The sequence below is a fragment of the Lutjanus erythropterus genome, chromosome 19 (assembly GCF_056507025.1).
Source record: "Lutjanus erythropterus isolate fLutEry1 chromosome 19, fLutEry1.hap2, whole genome shotgun sequence".
Lineage (NCBI taxonomy): Eukaryota > Metazoa > Chordata > Actinopteri > Lutjaniformes > Lutjanidae > Lutjanus > Lutjanus erythropterus.
The window spans coordinates 10980653-10997992 of NC_139335.1; the positions used below are offsets into that span (position 1 = coordinate 10980653).

Below are 17340 nucleotides of genomic sequence, written 5' to 3' on the forward strand. Positions count from 1 at the left end.
ACTATTGCATTGCTAAAATAATACTCAATTACAAGTAAAAGTACTGGTATTAGAAATATACTCCAATAAAAGTACAATGTATTTATCATAAAACCTACTAAGAGTATTAGTTACTTTTAACTGTTGAGGTAACAGTCACCTCTCCAAACTACGGTTGCAAATTTTGTGCATTTTCCTGTACCAATAATTGAAAATGGTAACAATCGATTAGTCATTGATAATATATAAGAAACAAAACACATTTTTCCTCATTTTCAATTTTTTCTTTTAATTTTTTTCTTTGTCATTTTCTCCCCATTTAAAGTCTAAGTTTAATTTTCCTTATTCAACAAGCAACTCCGCCAGACAAAACAATGTCTAATGAGGTGCAATTACTGCCATGACTACTAAATAATAATTGGTTAAATTCTTAATGACAATGTTAATCATTAACATCCTTACTCCAAATATGTACTGCTGCAGCATTTTGTTTTGTTTTTTTCTTTGTATGCCCCTGTTTTCATTGACCCGTTTGTGATCAAATCACCTGATCGATATAAAAGGTTTGGATATTAATTCAAACTGTACTCTACTCACCTATGATTTTAAGTAGATTACACCTTGCAATGCATACTTAAGTACACACTTGAAAAGCTACTCATAAGCAACCCCAAAAGGTACTTAATTACAGTAATTTGAGTATTTGTAATTCGTTACTTCCACCCCTGGTCTTTGACATGACAATTTGGAACCCTCTGCTGTAGGCCAATATTCTCAACTGAAGCGCCCTCTGCTGGTGATTTGACACGAAGTTGGAAGGGACGTTTTAGGGCTCCAATCAGCCTAATTCTGGGATGCTACACTTGTCACGAACGTTACAATACTGTGCCACTGATAGTAAAACAAAGTATATAACCATAACGATGTCTGCTGTATCCATTTCAATTCTTATTTCAGACTACTCCATTTACAACAAAACATGAATTGTATGTTGTTACTGGATAAACAGGGATCGTTGTGTGTCTCTGAAAAATGTTAGAAAAGTGCGGTCTAGATCTGCCACAAAAACTGCCCTGAGAACAGAGCCGGTCCGCCTTATACGCACACTATACGAAAGTTGTATAGGCCAATGTTTACAACCCTAATGAGAGGATTAAGCTGCGGCGTTTACACTGAGAAGATAACCGCGTTGCGCGTGAACATGCGTTCATATGCGCGTGCAAATTTTCCTGCAGCAGCTTCTGTGGAGACCAGTCTGTCTGTCTGTCCGGACAATACGTGAACATGATGTTACTCCTCTGACGTGAAAGCATTCAGATCTTTTACTGGTGCCAAAGTACTAATATCACACTGTAAAAATACTTCACTACAAGTAAAAGTCCTGCATTCACAAAACCTTACTGAAGTAAAAGTCTGGAAATATTATCAGACAAATATAATTAAAGTAAAATTATTCATGTTGCAGTAAAATGTTCCCTATCAGTATTATGTCTGATGTTTGTGGATTAATATTATTCCTTAATGGTACTGCTGTTTACTGTAGATATTTAAGGCTGAGCTCTTTCTAACTACTTTAATAGGCCACTGTTGGCTAGTGTAATCTACAACAATGCATTATGGTATATAAGACCATCAAATGTCTGTAGCATCACTGTCCTGTGAAAAACACGTATATCTAAAAAGCCAAAACCAACCTTTTTTCAGCTTTGTGGATTAAAAGTTCAGTATTTGCCTCTGGGATGTAGTATAGAAGCATAACGTTCGATAAAATGAGACTCAAGTAAAGCACAAAATAAGTGCAGTACTTGATGTAAATGTATTTAGTTACAGTCCACCACTAAACCCGTCTCTATTTCTGAAACAATCGAAGTCGTGCAGATATCCTTATCATTGTTAGAAACCAATAACACAACACTTGTCCAGCCCACCGCCCATCCAATCGCTTGCTTCTGGGAGGGGAACAGGGTTGCTTTAAAAGTCGCGTCTGAAGCTGGTGAGTACAGCATCTACTGATCCGCAAAGGAAACTCTAGAGCCGACAACATGGTCGAATGGACAGATTTCGAGCGCGACACCATCCAGGACCTCTTCTCCAAGATGGACTATGAGTCAGTGGGCGCCGCAGCTCTTTCCAGGTGACAGATATTTACGGTCTTTATATTTTCTCATTAACATTAATGCGCAAAATGAAGTAATTTGTGCATGGATATGATCAGAATTGCGAGTTACGCTTTGTTTTTACATTTCCCCAGGTGTCTGGTCGTCTACCCCTGGACTCAGAGGTATTTTGGCAACTTTGGAAACCTCTACAACGCCGCAGCTATTGCTTCAAACCCGTTGGTTGCAAAGCACGGAGTAACTATCCTGCACGGTCTGGACCGGGCTGTGAAGAACATGGACAACATCAAGGAAGCCTATGCCGAGCTCAGTGTGCTGCACTCCGAGAAACTGCACGTTGACCCTGATAACTTCAAGGTAAAGCTGAGGAACTAATGTAACTATTGTTATCTAATTCCTCCAAAAACGACCCACTTCTCATGTTAATGTTTTCTGATGCTTGTTGTGTTGCAGCTGCTGTCTGACTGCCTGACCATCGTGGTTGCTGCCAGGTTGGGTGCAGCTTTCACCGGCGAAATCCAGGCAGCTTTCCAGAAGTTCCTGGCCGTGGTGGTGTCCTCTCTGGGAAGGCAGTACCACTAGAGAGCTGCAACTCACGACGATCACATGTTGATCATGTTCTTAAAAGCTCTTTGTTTTTGCCTCGAAAGCAAATAAAACAATATGCAAATTCAACAAGTTGTTTGTCTGTAATTGTACCCCAAATAAAAAAAACCTAAAAAGTACAACTACAGTAAGTGTGGAAAGCGTGCTGATTATGCCTAACTAAGGTAAAAACGATACTTTAGAAAAAGAAACTCTGAAGCGACATTGTTTGCCTACAAAAAAGTTTTTCTTAATTTTTGTTTTTGAGACTGATGTGTATGAGTCAAATGCCTTCACAAGTGATTGTATTACCATTATTCTAAACTTCGTAAATATTAACTCTGACAAATACCTCCATTGTTATGATAAAACGAAAAAACTAAAACTATTACTGAAACTCATGATAACTAAACTAAAACTTAACATAAAAAAACTAACCTGAAACAAGCAAACTGGAAACTGAACTGAAAGCAAAAAAATTAAAACGAAAATAAAAACTGATGTAAAATATAAAACCATAATAACTTTGCTGTCTAGATTAATTTTATATACTGTGGCCATTAAATGTTCACGTGACTTCTGGGTTGTCGATTGAATTGATTGAATGAAAAAAAGAAAATCAGAGTTCAAAGATAAAATATTGTTACTGAATAAGAAGCAGCGTGTCATACCAACTTGTTGGTAAACAGTTTATCTTCACAATATTCAGAAGTGATTTTTGACTTGTATGGGCAGGATTTTTTTTCCTTTCAGTTTTTGTAGTTATTACAAGCATAAAACACATTATCTTCCGTTTTTAAACCTGATTTTGATGTGTCATTTTATATTGTTGACTAATCGGTCAATTGTTGGAGCTCTAATGTTTAACTGTGACTTGATTTTTAATTGTACTTTGTCCTGTAGATGCAACTTTTGATCGACTCTCACATGACACAAATCAGCACAAACAGACCAGAAGAACACTTGCTTTGCATTTTTGCCTTCATGCATTTATTAATTATTATGCAATGTAAGAACATGCTGTAGACTTCGCCGTCTTCTCCTGCAGTTTATCGGTATTTCTCAGCCAGGGCCAGAGCCAGAGAAGCCAAGAACTTGTCCATAGACACATGGACCTCAGGGGTAAAGTCGTTGGGGTACATGATGGCCAAGACCACAAGGATGTTGTGGGCAAGAATCTGTGAAAAGAAGGCAATCACACATATGTTACATACATGGAGTTTTCAGGTCTCCAGGGACTTTATGTGCCTGGTGGTAACAGATGGACCCGTTGCAAGTCTGGAAACCAGGTGCTAAGTTTGAGGAACACTTCATATTAATTTCAGGATATTATTTGTTAATGACTTTGGCTCTTCACCTTGAAGTTGGCAGGGTCCACACGCAGAGTGAAGGCATGCAGCTCGCTGAGGTTCAGCAGACCTGCTTTCAGGTCGTCAATTTTGGACACAGCATCTGCAACTCCACCCATCACAGTGACTCCGTGCTTCTTCACTGGGGCAGAGCCGGGGCTCACGTCCTTCCAGTGGGCGAAGTAAGTCTTGGTCTGCGGGTACACCGCCACCATCCTGGGTAAAAAAAGAAAAATATATATAAGTGAGGGCGTATGTCAGATAATCAATCAGTATTGGAGCAGGTCGCATCAGTCAGTTTTCTCTCATATTTACCTGCTCAGAGCAGCGGCGCCGATGTCGTCTGCATTTGCAGCTATCGTAGCCCAGAAGGCCTTGACTGTGGCCTTGTCCTTCTCAGTGAGACTGGTCATCTTGCCTTTGTTTGACTATTTGACTAAATGCCGTGATCAGTCCAAACCATGAGGGTTTTTATGCTCGAGAAAGAGCATGGCCACGCCCGAAAGTCCCTCCAAGATAGGCTGCGGAAGGCGGTGCAAGTGAGGGGTCGCAGAGATAAAAATAAATAAAAAAATAAAAAAATAAAAAAAATCATCCCCTGGAACCAAATCAAATTATCATCGTCAGTATGATTACAGGCAAACATATGTAATTACTGGCCTATTGAAAATATATTTCAGATGTCATTTTATATGGGCAGGGCAAGGCAGCATAATAGGTACTGTACATACATAAACAATTTGAGGATCTTCCTCCAGAAAAATATGTTCAGTCAAAGGGTTCCTTTTAGTTTCTAACTTAAGTTATTATTGTTTAGAGAGACAGACTAAAGTATTTCCCCTGTTCAAAAATGTTCAGGCAGATTTGAAATCTAGGCTCTCCAATCAAGTATCAGTTGGTAACTTTCCAACATAAAGTAATTTTCTACATTTCCAGCCAATACTAAATGTGTTTCTGAGTCTTATCTGACCCACTGCACTGTATCTGACAGCTGTGAGGGTGGATCCACTGAAAAGAGAGACTAGATAAGTTGTTTTCCAGTGTGTGGCTCAGCTGATATGTAATGTAAAGTTTTAAGTTGTTGTCTTACACAACTGGAGATGGGCAGTCACTTTAGCCATATGGACAGAGTAATTGTTTTTATGGCTACAGGCTTTTGGATGTCAACCAGGTTAAGAGCTAAACATGGCCACATGTTGGTCATTTCTATAAATATCTTCAGCAGAGAAGAGGTTTAGGTTTATTTCTTTCACACATAAAATACAAAACAACGAAGTGTGAAGTGTGGCTGGAAATCTGTAAATGCTTATATGAAAACAACACTCAAGTGAAAATACAAACAATACAAATTCACAAAAACATACTGAATCTAAAAGTCAAAAATTCCCTGTGTAAAATGAGTGAAATCATAGTTTAAAAATGAAATACAAAGAGTACAAAGAAGCCAGGGTTGTTGCCATATCTCAAGTATGAACAACAGTTTCCAAGAGAAGCCATACTTCTACAAATCAAATGTTTTTAACAGTAGAGCACTTCAAAGTCTATTTTTACGCATAGACAAGAACAAAGAGGAATCCATTAAATATAGTCATTCTATGTAATAACTCCACGACATTTGCTAGAAAACTGACCATGGGATGTTTTGTACAATGGAAGATGAAGATTCTTAGCCTGTCAAGTTGGATAACCATGGGATTTTCAATTATTAACAAAATATAATCTAAAACTATGAGGAAAATGAATATTCTTATTTGTCACTTGAAAGACAAATGTACAGATTTGAAGATTGTTAACTGCAAAAATAGTCAACAACTGCAATTTTAAAAAAGAGACCTGCATCTGGTACAACAGCTTTGGAAAAAGTATCTAATCTCATAAGCCATTTCTGCAGCTGCAGTATTTTGAAAAAATAGGTTGAAAACATACTTGCCCATACAATATTTCAGCGTGTTAAATAAGGATAAATTAAGGTATAATAGAATGTAAGAAAATGTGTAGTGTGTGCAAAACCATTTATTTTTCTCAGAATCCGAAGAGATTTAGTGACCTTGTTGTGGACAAAGCCAACCTGTTCTCTCTGAGAGTACCCAACGCCCAAAAATTGTGTTGTTGAAACTTTGATTGTTTTTTCATTATGAATATGGATATATGAAGTTTAATATGCTTGCTGTCATAATTCTAATTTTCTGCAAACTACGTGAAATCAGACTCTTTGACATTTAATAACACCTTAGTTGTATGAAACCATGTTGAGTCGTTGAGAAGCTCATGATTGAGATCTCTGATAAGAGTTGTTAAATTTGTATTTGAAAGAAGGAGGTTGGTGTCATCTGCAAAGAGTAATGGCAATGTGTTGTTAGTTACTGCAGCAAGGTAATTTATATAAATAAGAAATAATAAGGGTTTTAATATGAATCATTGAGGTACTTCATACTGCGCTGTATTTCTTTTTGACTCACTCATGCCCAGTAATAAAAGAAATTGCTTTTTTGGGACAGTATATCGATAAATATAAATGTTATGATGTGAGACTAAGTATCCTCTAAGATTCTGGATATTGTTATATTGTAATATGACATAAATGCTGATCCTACAGACCAGGCCTATTTAATAACTTTTCCTTAGAAGGTCCAAATTTGAAAAGGAAGAGGTGCCAATGAGCTGGCCCTTTACACATCATGTCTGACATGTAAAGTTAGAAATTTAAATGTGTAAAATAATGCACCCTTTTATTTTTCCTTACTTCATTAGTTTTCACAATTGGAAAAGACACATTATGTGCGAAGTTACAGGAAAAAACAATGCTGTTTTGTAATCTTTGATTAGAAGCTTGTTGTTTTCATTTTGCATTTAACATTTGACTCTCCTCCCCTCTGCCAGCAGCATGAGTTTGATGCTCAAAACTTAAACTAAAACACTAAGCACTGCCCTGTAATTGGAAACAGGCTTCTTCTTTTAAGTCAAGCTATTCCTCATTTTCAAATCTCAGACGGCTTACCCTTTACATCAGAGTTTTTAATATGCACACCAGTAAGTGAAGTAGAATATTCTGTCTAATGCAAGATTAAATTAATGTTTAAACTGATGAAAATAAATATTTTTATATGAAGCTTTTAATCTGTTAGAGAGCTATATATATATATATGTATATATAATTTATTTTATTTATATTCCAGCAGGATCGGGTAAATGTGACTTTGTACTGGGGCTTCTGTATCACAACCAGCGATGTACTGAAAACTAAGCTGAGCTAAAATTAGCCCCCATGTTCAGCCGAGATAACGTTTAAAAACTATCCATGGAACAAGCTGACGGCTGAAATTTTCACTGCCCTGCCTTCATGTTCAGTGCAGGAGCTGGTTTATCATTTTCATTATTCTTTAAACAGGTGATCATTCAACACTGTGCACTGAAGTCAAAGATCGCTGTCCAAGGTGCTGGTGTGAGACCTAAATATGATGATATAAAGGGAGAATGAGACTCATTAAACATCATCAACATCATTTCCACTCACTCAAAACACACTGGTGTGTGTATACCCTGTCATTGTAATATAAATCATTGTGCTCTCTATATCACTTTGCATCGTTGAATGGCAGGTTTTAAGGCCAGACCGGATCTATTTCCTCTGTCTCTGAGACAGATAAGCAGTGCAGATACACCCTTCTCTTATCACAGTTGTGATAAGCTTAACACAACACTTGTCCAGCCCACCGCCCATCCAATCGCTTGCTTCTGGGAGGGGAGCAGGGTTGCTTTAAAAGTCGCGTCTGAAGCTGGTGAGTACAGCATCTACTGATCCGCATAGGAAACTCTAGAGCCGACAAAATGGTCGAATGGACAGATTTCGAGCGCGCCACCATCCAGGACCTCTTCTCCAAGATGGACTATGAGTCAGTGGGCGCCGCAGCTCTTTCCAGGTGAGAGATATTTACGGTCTTTATATTTTCTCATTAACATTAATGCGCAAAATGAAGTAATGTGTGCATGGATATGATCAGAATTGCGACTTACGCTTTGTTTTTAAATTTCCCCAGGTGTCTGGTCGTCTACCCCTGGACTCAGAGGTATTTTGGCAACTTTGGAAACCTCTACAACGCCGCAGCTATTGCTTCAAACCCGTTGGTTGCAAAGCACGGAATAACTATCCTGCACGGTCTGGACCGGGCTGTGAAGAACATGGACAACATCAAGGAAGCCTATGCCGAGCTCAGTGTGCTGCACTCCGAGAAACTGCACGTTGACCCTGATAACTTCAAGGTAAAGCTGAGGAACTAATGTAACTATTGTTATCTAATTCCTCCAAAAACGACCCACTTCTCATGTTAATGTTTTCTGATGCTTGTTGTGTTGCAGCTGCTGTCTGACTGCCTGACCATCGTGGTTGCTGCCAGGTTGGGTGCAGCTTTCACCGGCGAAATCCAGGCAGCTTTCCAGAAGTTCCTGGCCGTGGTGGTGTCCTCTCTGGGAAGGCAGTACCACTAGAGAGCTGCAACTCACGACGATCACATGTTGATCATGTTCTTAAAAGCTCTTTGTTTTTGCCTCGAAAGCAAATAAAACAATATGCAAATTCAACAAGTTGTTTGTCTGTAATTGTACCCAAAATACATGTAAACATGAAAAATAATGCATTTGAGTTGAAAAAATTTCTGACAGTGAAACACATGACATGAGGACCAAAATTTCTGATTAAAAATGGTAACAGTGGGTAAATTATCTACAAAACGATGAAAAACATGACGTAAGATGAACCACCGTCGCGTAACTTATGATTGAAATAAGAAAAATAATTTTAATCATATTGTTGTTATTGGTATCATTACAAAAGGAACATAGGGCAGGTTACCTATATCCAAAGGTCAGTGGCTCCAATGTCGTTGCCAAAATGTTAATGCAACGTCAATTAATTAATTAATTAATTACTTAATTAATAAATTAATGGACTAATTAATTTATTATTATTATTATTATTATTATTATTATTATTATTATTATTGTTGTTGTTGTTGTTGTTGTTGTATTATCGTTGTTGATGAAGAATAAGAATAAGAATAAGAATAATACTGTGACAGTTGTCACATGTCACTCATGAATTGATTTAGGCAGTTAAATTATTCCAATGTGGTGAGAAAAACGTTGATTTCTCCCAAACATCGCATTTGAATTTTTCAAAGACAACATGTTAGGTATTTTCTATTCTTGTTTTGAAAGAAAGGGGGGAAATATTACAACTGATGTTGTTACAAATGTTACAACTGATCCCAGTGTCCCCATAATGTTACCATAATTGAGGCTGCAGCTAACGATTTGTTCGGATTATTTTCCGAAACTTAACCGAAACATTGTAAATTAATCAATTAATCTTTGGTTTAAACTCTCAGGAAAAAGTGAAAAATGTCCATCAAAATCTCCTTCATTCCGACGTAACGTTTTCTTGTTTTGTGCAATCAGCAGTCAATGATATAAAATTGTTGATTTCAGTGATATAAAACAGAGAACATTGGAGAAGCAAGAGATGTTTGGAGTTTTTTCCCTTAAAATTTAACAATAATCACTGATTAAAACAGTTTCCTATTAATTTTCTTCACAGCAATATCTCAAAATCTTACCAAATATATTTGTTTAGTTTTTAAAACATCTCATTACACTTACTCTGTCACACAATAATACAAAATATTTAATTCTACTTTGGCTCTCACATGACACAAATCAGCACAAATAGACCAGAAGAACACTTGCTTTGCATTTTTGCCTTCATGCATTTATTAATTATTATGCAATGTAAGAACATGCTGTAGTCTTCGCCATCTTCTCCTGCAGTTTATCGGTATTTCTCAGCCAGGGCCAGAGCCAGAGAAGCCAAGAACTTGTCCATAGACACATGGACCTCAGGGGTAAAGTCGTTGGGGTACATGATGGCCAAGACCACAAGCATGTTGTGGGCAAGAATCTGTGAAAAGAAGGCAATCACACATATGTTACATACATGGAGTTTTCAGGTCTCCAGGGACTTTATGTGCCTGGTGGTAACAGATGGACCCGTTGCAAGTCTGGAAACCCTCCAAGGTGCTAAGTTTGAGGAACACTTCATATTAGTTTCAGGATATTATCTGTTAATGACTTTGGCTCTTCACCTTGAAGTTGGCAGGGTCCACACGCAGAGTGAAGGCATGCAGCTCGCTGAGGTTCAGCAGACCTGCTTTCAGGTCGTCAATTTTGGACACAGCATCTGCAACTCCACCCATCACAGTGATTCCGTGCTTCTTCACTGGGGCAGAGCCGGGGCTCACGTCCTTCCAGTGGGCGAAGTAAGTCTTGGTCTGCGGGTACACCGCCACCATCCTGGGTAAAAAAGAAAAAAAAATGTATAAGTGAGGGCGTATGTCAGATAATCAATCAGTATTGGAGCAGGTCGCATCAGTCAGTTTTCTCTCATATTTACCTGCTCAGAGCAGCGGCACCGATGTCGTCCGCCTTTGGCGCTATCTTAGCCCAGAAAGCCTTGACTGTGGCCTTGTCCTTCTCAGTGAGACTGGTCATCTTGCCTTTGTTTGACTATTTGACTAAATGATCAGTCCAAACTGTGAGGGTTTTTATGCTCGAGACAGAGCATGGCCACACCCGGGACCCCCTTCAAGATAGGCTGCGGAAGGCGGTGCATGAGGAGTCGCAGAGATAAAAAAAAAAAAAAAAAAAAAAAAAAAAAAAAAAAAAAAAAACAAAGGAGTGGGCAGACAGAGGCATCCGTATATTAAAAAAAATATACAGGACTAATATACTAAAATCATTTGACGACCTAAAACAACAATACAATTTACCCAGTGCATTGCAGTAGACTTATGGCTCCCCAAGGCCAGCAGATAAGTTACATAAAATTACTGGGTGACAGTCATGAAGCAGCTATATATTGTAGGATGCATTGGAATATGGAGGAGATAAAGGCATTTCAGCCTTGAGACTTTCCTGTGAAAGAGATTTGGGGATATCATATGATGAACAGGAACGGGCTACGGGTCTAGGCTTATTTAATTTATACTCCCGCACCGATTTAATTGTACCTCGAGCATGCTTTTCAGACTTGGCTTAAAAGACTCATCTACGTTTTTAAAGTGTTGTTTGGATTAAGGTACACTGATACATGCGCTATGGTTATGCCCTAAGATTAGTCAATATTGGGTGAAGATTCACTGTTATATTGTCAATGCCATTAAAAGGCACTTTGTACTCTGTCCCAAATATGTATTAGGAGACTGTGTAGTGTTGTCTGCTTTTCCCCAACCACAGAAATATCGGACACAGACTACTATCGTGATTGAACGACCGATCATCCTCAAGAACTGAAAAAAACCCGAAAACAACAAACTGGAGAACCTTTTAGTCAGGAGTGGGTGACTGAGTTAGGCAAAGTAGATGCATACCAGAAACAAAAACATATCAAAAAAGAAGAAGAAGAAGAAGAAGAAGAAGAAGAAGAAGAAGAAGAGAGAAAAAAATCATCCCCTGGAACCAAATCAAATTATCATCGTCAGTATGATTACAGGCAAACATATGTAATTACTGGCCTATTGAAAATATATTTCAGATGTCATTTTATATGGGCAGGGCAAGGCAGCATAATAGGTACTGTACATACATAAACAATTTGAGGATCTTCCTCCAGAAAAATATGTTCAATCAAAGGGTTCCTTTTAGTTTCTAACTTAAGTTATTATTGTTTAGAGAGACAGACTAAAGTATTTCCCCTGTCCAAAAATATTCAGGCAGATTTGGAGTCTAGGCTCTTCAATAAAGTATCAGTTGGTAACTTTCCAACATAAAGCAATTTTCTACATTTCCAGCCAATACTAAATGTGTTTCTGAGTCTTATCTGACCCACTGCACTGTATCTGACAGCTGTGAGGGTGGATCCACTGAAAAGAGAGACTAGATAAGTTGTTTTCCAGTGTGTGGCTCAGCTGATATGTAATGTAAAGTTTTAAGCTGTTGTCTTATGCAACTGGAGATGGGCATTAACTTTAGCCAAATGGACAGAATAATTGTTTTTATAGCTACAGGCTTTTGGATATCAACCAAGTTAAGGGCTAAACATGGCCACATTTTGATCATTTCACTAAATATCTTCAGCAGAGAACAGGTTTAGCTTTATTTCTTTCACACACATAAAATACAAAAAAACGACGTGTGAAGAATACACCTAAGAGATAAACTAAACTGAAAATACAAACAATACAGGGTAGTTGCCATGTCTCAAGTATGAACAACAGTTTCTAAAATAAATATTCTAATTTCTAACTTGAAAGACAAATGTAGAGATTTGAAGAATGTCAATGGAAAAAACAACTGCAATTTTAAAAAAAAGAGGTGCATCTAGGACAGTAGGTTTGGAAAAAAGTTTCTAATCTCATAAACAATTTCTGCAACAGCAACAGTACAAATAGGCTGAAAACATACAATATTACAGTCTGTTAAATAAGGATAAATGAAAGTATAATGAAGTCTAATGTCATTTGATCCATAGATCATTTAATTTAATAACTTTTTTGAGAAGGGCCAGATTTAAAAAGGATAAAGTGCCAAAGGGCTGGTCCTTACAAGTATGACAGACCTGTAAAGTTAGGAATTTAAATGTGTAAAACAATGCACCCTTTTATTTTTGCCTACTTTATTAGCTTTTACAATTGGAAAAAATATCATGCACAAGGGTGCAGGAAAAAACAATATACTTTTATAATCTTAGATTAGAAGCTTGTTGTTTTAATTTTGCATTTAACATTTTTTATTTAGGTCAACTCTTCTAAATTCCCTCTACTGAAAAAGCATGAGTTAAATGCTCAAAACCTGAACTAATCTAAAACTTTTTAAAATAATTAGTGTCACAAGCTTAACAACAGGCATAAAGTCTGAATAGTTTAATTATCTCACTAATAAAACAATAGACGTATACATAGGCATTTATTTAATACAAATGTAGTGCTGATGTGAAAAAATAAACGTATGATGTGTTATTATTTTTCAGCAATCTGTAAGATTGAATCCTTAACTTGTAATTGATTAACTGTATTGCATCCTTTAATACTATATAAGAAATAATAGAAGAAAATACAAGTAATATTAGTATATATAATATGTATTATTTTAACTGTGATTAATCATGATTAATCATGATTAATCACAGAGTAGTATTGCGATTAATTGAGTTAATTTTTTTAATCATTAGACAGCCCTATTTAAAAACTGAACAAGCTGAAGACTGAAATTTTCACTGCCCTGCCTTCATGTTCAGTGCAGGAGCTGGTTTATCATTTTCATTGATTTGTTCTTTAAACAGGTGATCATTCAACACTGTGCACTGAAGTCAAAGATCGCTGTCCAAGGTGCTGGTGTGAGACCTTCAGGGATACTGGAGAACGTAAACAGTATTCAAGTTCACGGCTGACTTCTGCTGCGTGCGTAATTCAGTTGCTATTGCTCCGTAGTCCGTCTCTGGGTAATAAACTGGCATTTATTAATGGCATTTGGCTTTGATCTCGGTCATTTTATGTGCATATATATCTGCCAACATTTTGTAGTCACTTCAGTTTGCGCCCGTGTGGCCTCAATATGATGATATAAAGAGCGAATAAAACTCATAATACATCAACATCGTTTGCTCTTAAAACACACTTGGTGTCTATACCCTGTCATTGTAATATAAATCATTGTGCTCTCTGTGTCACTTTGCATCGCTGAATGGCAGGCTTTGAAGCCAGGCCGGATCTATTTCCTCTGTCTCTGAGACAGCGGAGCAGATACACCCTTCTCTTATCACAGTTGTGATAAGCTTAACACAACACTTGTCCAGCCCACCGCCCATCCAATCGCTTGCTTCTGGGAGGGGAACAGGGTTGCTTTAAAAGTCACGTCTGAAGCTGGTGAGTACAGCATCTACTGATCCGCAAAGGAAACTCTAGAGCCGACAAAATGGTCGAATGGACAGATTTCGAGCGCGCCACCATCCAGGACCTCTTCTCCAAGATGGACTATGAGTCAGTGGGCGCCGCAGCTCTTTCCAGGTGAGAGATATTCATGGTCTTTATATTTTCTCATTAACATTAATGCGCAAAATGAAGTAATTTGTGCATGGATATGATCAGAATTGCGAGTTACGCTTTGTTTTTACATTTCCCCAGGTGTCTGGTCGTCTACCCCTGGACTCAGAGGTATTTTGGCAACTTTGGAAACCTCTACAACGCCGCAGCTATTGCTTCAAACCCGTTGGTTGCAAAGCACGGAGTAACTATCCTGCACGGTCTGGACCGGGCTGTGAAGAACATGGACAACATCAAGGAAGCCTATGCCGAGCTCAGTGTGCTGCACTCCGAGAAACTGCACGTTGACCCTGATAACTTCAAGGTAAAGCTGAGGAACTAATGTAACTATTGTTATCTAATTCCTCCAAAAACGACCCACTTCTCATGTTAATGTTTTCTGATGCTTGTTGTGTTGCAGCTGCTGTCTGACTGCCTGACCATCGTGGTTGCTGCCAGGTTGGGTGCAGCTTTCACCGGCGACATCCAGGCAGCTTTCCAGAAGTTCCTGGCCGTGGTGGTGTCCTCTCTGGGAAGGCAGTACCACTAGAGAGCTGCAACTCACGACGATCACATGTTGATCATGTTCTTAAAAGCTCTTTGTTTTTGCCTCGAAAGCAAATAAAACAATATGCAAATTCAACAAGTTGTTTGTCTGTAATTGTACCCCAAATAAAAAAACCCTAAAAATTAAAACTACAGTAAGTGTGGAAAGCGTGCTGATTATGCCTAACTAAGGTAAAAACGATACTTTAGAAAAAGAAAATCGAAAACGAACTGCAGCGACATTGTTTGCTGACAAAAATAACTAGAATAAAATAAAAACACCCAGGTAAGGCCTTTACTCTTTGTCAATTTACTTAAAGTTGTCAACATAAAAATGCATTGGTGCTTGATCATTATTATTATTATTATTATTATTATTATTATTATTATTATTATTATTATTATTATTGAGACTGATATGTGTGAGTCAAAGTGTTTGTATTACTATTATTCTGAACGTGGTAAATATTAAGTCTGATACCCCCTGTGTTATGATAAAACGAAAAAACTAAAACTATCACTGAAACTCATGATAACTAAACTAAAACTAGATTTTTACACAAAAAAACCTAACCTGAAATAAGCAAACTGGAAACTGAACTGGAAGCAAAAATTTAAAACGAAGTAGTAAAAATAAAAACTGATGTGAAATATAAACCATAATAACTTTGCCGTCTAAGTTAATTTTATATACTGTGGCCCTTAAATGTTCACGAGACTTTTGGGTTGTCGATTGAATTGACTGAATAAAAAAAAGAAAATCAGAGTTTAAAGATATTATTATTTAATGTAATAATAATAATAATAATAATAATAATAATAATAATAACGTTTGTCTAATTTCTAGTCAAAATGTCTCATGGTTAATATAAGATATTATCGCGTAAGAAGTAACGTGTCATACCAACTTGTTGGTAAACTGCATCTTCACAATATTCAGAAGTGATTTTTGACTTGTATGGGCAGGATTTTTTTTTCTTTCTGTTTTTGTAGTTATTACAAGCATAAAACACATTATCTTCCGTTTTTAAACCTGATTTTGATGTGTCATTTTATATTGTTGACTAATCGGCCAATTGTTGGAGCTCTAATGTTTAACTGTGACTTGATTTTTAATTGTACTTTGTCCTGTAGATGCAACTTTTGATCGACTCTTACATGACACAAATCAGCACAAACAGACCAGAAGAACACTTGCTTTGCATTTTTGCCTTCATGCATTTATTAATTATTATGCAATGTAAGAACATGCTGTAGTCTTCGCCATCTTCTCCTGCAGTTTATCGGTATTTCTCAGCCAGGGCCAGAGCCAGAGAAGCCAAGAACTTGTCCATAGACACATGGACCTCAGGGGTAAAGTCGTTGGGGTACATGATGGCCAAGACCACAAGCATGTTGTGGGCAAGAATCTGTGAAAAGAAGGAAATCACACATATGTTACATACATGGAGTTTTCAGGTCTCCAGAGACATTATGTGCCTGGTGGTAACAGATGGACCCGTTGCAAGTCTGGAAACCCTCCAAGGTGCTAAGTTTGAGGAACACTTCATATTAGTTTCAGGATATTATTTGTTAATGACTTTGGCTCTTCACCTTGAAGTTGGCAGGGTCCACACGCAGAGTGAAGGCATGCAGCTCGCTGAGGTTCAGCAGACCTGCTTTCAGGTCGTCAATTTTGGACACAGCATCTGCAACTCCACCCATCACAGTGATTCCGTGCTTCTTCACTGGGGCAGAGCCGGGGCTCACGTCCTTCCAGTGGGCGAAGTAAGTCTTGGTCTGCGGGTACACCGCCACCATCCTGGGTAAAAAAGAAAATATATATATAAGTGAGGGCGTATGTCAGATAATCAATCAGTATTGGAGCAGGTCGCATCAGTCAGTTTTCTCTCATATTTACCTGCTCAGAGCAGCGGCGCCGATGTCGTCCGCCTTTGGCGCTATCTTAGCCCAGAAGGCCTTGACTGTGGCCTTGTCCTTCTCAGTGAGACTGGTCATCTTGCCTTTGTTTGACTATTTGACTAAATGCCGTGATCAGTCCAAACTGTGAGGGTTTTTATGCTCGAGACAGAGCATGGCCACACCCGAAAGTCCCTCCAAGATAGGCTGCGGAAGGCGGTGCATGAGGAGTCGCAGAGATAAAAAAAAAAAAAAAAAAAAAAGAAGAAGAAGAAGAAAGAAAGAAAGAAAGAAAGAAAGAAAGAAAAACAAAATCTTCCCCTTGAACCAAACCAATTGAATCAAATTATCGTCGTCAGTATGATTACAGGCAAACATATGTAATTACTTGCCTATTGAAAATATATTTTTCAGGTGTCACTTTACAAGGGCAGGACAAGGCTATAGGTATTGTACATATGTAAACAATTTGAGGAACTTACTCCAGAAAAATATGTTCGATCTGAGGTTTTATTTTAGTTTCTGACTTAAGTTATCATCATATTATCAAAGAGACTAAAGTATTTCCCCTGTTCAAAAATGTTCAGGCAGATTTGAAATCCAGGCTCTCCAATCAAGTATCAGTTGGTAACTTTCCAACATAAAGTAATTTTCTACATTTCCAGCCAATACTAAATGTGTTTCTAAGTCTTATCTGACCCACTGCACTGTATCTGACAGCTGCGAGGGTGGATCCACTGAAAAGAGAGACTAGATAAGTTGTTTTCCAGTGTGTGGCTCAGCTGATATGTAATG

General features: G+C 37.8%; 6 protein-coding genes across 6 annotated transcripts; 3 read left to right on the forward strand and 3 right to left on the reverse strand.

Annotated features, from left to right (window-relative positions):
* The first annotated feature begins 1958 nt into the window (after positions 1 to 1958).
* LOC146309326 (hemoglobin subunit beta-like) lies at positions 1959 to 2774 on the forward strand. The gene is made up of 3 exons (XM_084743527.1): positions 1959 to 2113; positions 2231 to 2453; positions 2550 to 2774. Exons 1-3 carry the CDS (start codon positions 2022 to 2024, stop codon positions 2676 to 2678), a joined length of 444 nt encoding a protein of 147 aa, XP_084599653.1. The 5' UTR covers positions 1959 to 2021; the 3' UTR covers positions 2679 to 2774.
* Positions 2775 to 3648: 874 nt separating this feature from the next.
* Positions 3649 to 4504, reverse strand: LOC146309327 (hemoglobin embryonic subunit alpha-like). The gene is made up of 3 exons (XM_084743531.1): positions 4346 to 4504; positions 4039 to 4246; positions 3649 to 3859 (listed from the first exon to the last, which is right to left on the reverse strand). The coding sequence occupies exons 1-3, from the start codon at positions 4441 to 4443 to the stop codon at positions 3731 to 3733; spliced, it is 435 nt and encodes a 144-aa protein (XP_084599657.1). The 5' UTR covers positions 4444 to 4504; the 3' UTR covers positions 3649 to 3730.
* Positions 4505 to 7792: 3288 nt separating this feature from the next.
* Positions 7793 to 8611, forward strand: LOC146309328 (hemoglobin subunit beta). The gene is made up of 3 exons (XM_084743528.1): positions 7793 to 7950; positions 8068 to 8290; positions 8387 to 8611. The coding sequence occupies exons 1-3, from the start codon at positions 7859 to 7861 to the stop codon at positions 8513 to 8515; spliced, it is 444 nt and encodes a 147-aa protein (XP_084599654.1). The 5' UTR covers positions 7793 to 7858; the 3' UTR covers positions 8516 to 8611.
* A 1161-nt stretch (positions 8612 to 9772) lies between these two features.
* On the reverse strand, positions 9773 to 10620 carry LOC146309329 (hemoglobin embryonic subunit alpha). The gene is made up of 3 exons (XM_084743530.1): positions 10476 to 10620; positions 10168 to 10375; positions 9773 to 9983 (listed from the first exon to the last, which is right to left on the reverse strand). The coding sequence occupies exons 1-3, from the start codon at positions 10571 to 10573 to the stop codon at positions 9855 to 9857; spliced, it is 435 nt and encodes a 144-aa protein (XP_084599656.1). The 5' UTR covers positions 10574 to 10620; the 3' UTR covers positions 9773 to 9854.
* A 3307-nt stretch (positions 10621 to 13927) lies between these two features.
* LOC146309330 (hemoglobin subunit beta-like) lies at positions 13928 to 14746 on the forward strand. The gene is made up of 3 exons (XM_084743526.1): positions 13928 to 14085; positions 14203 to 14425; positions 14522 to 14746. The coding sequence occupies exons 1-3, from the start codon at positions 13994 to 13996 to the stop codon at positions 14648 to 14650; spliced, it is 444 nt and encodes a 147-aa protein (XP_084599652.1). The 5' UTR covers positions 13928 to 13993; the 3' UTR covers positions 14651 to 14746.
* A 1098-nt stretch (positions 14747 to 15844) lies between these two features.
* LOC146309331 (hemoglobin embryonic subunit alpha) lies at positions 15845 to 16705 on the reverse strand. Its single transcript, XM_084743469.1, has 3 exons — positions 16547 to 16705; positions 16240 to 16447; positions 15845 to 16055 (listed from the first exon to the last, which is right to left on the reverse strand). The coding sequence occupies exons 1-3, from the start codon at positions 16642 to 16644 to the stop codon at positions 15927 to 15929; spliced, it is 435 nt and encodes a 144-aa protein (XP_084599595.1). The 5' UTR covers positions 16645 to 16705; the 3' UTR covers positions 15845 to 15926.
* Between the last annotated feature and the right edge of the window lie 635 nt (positions 16706 to 17340).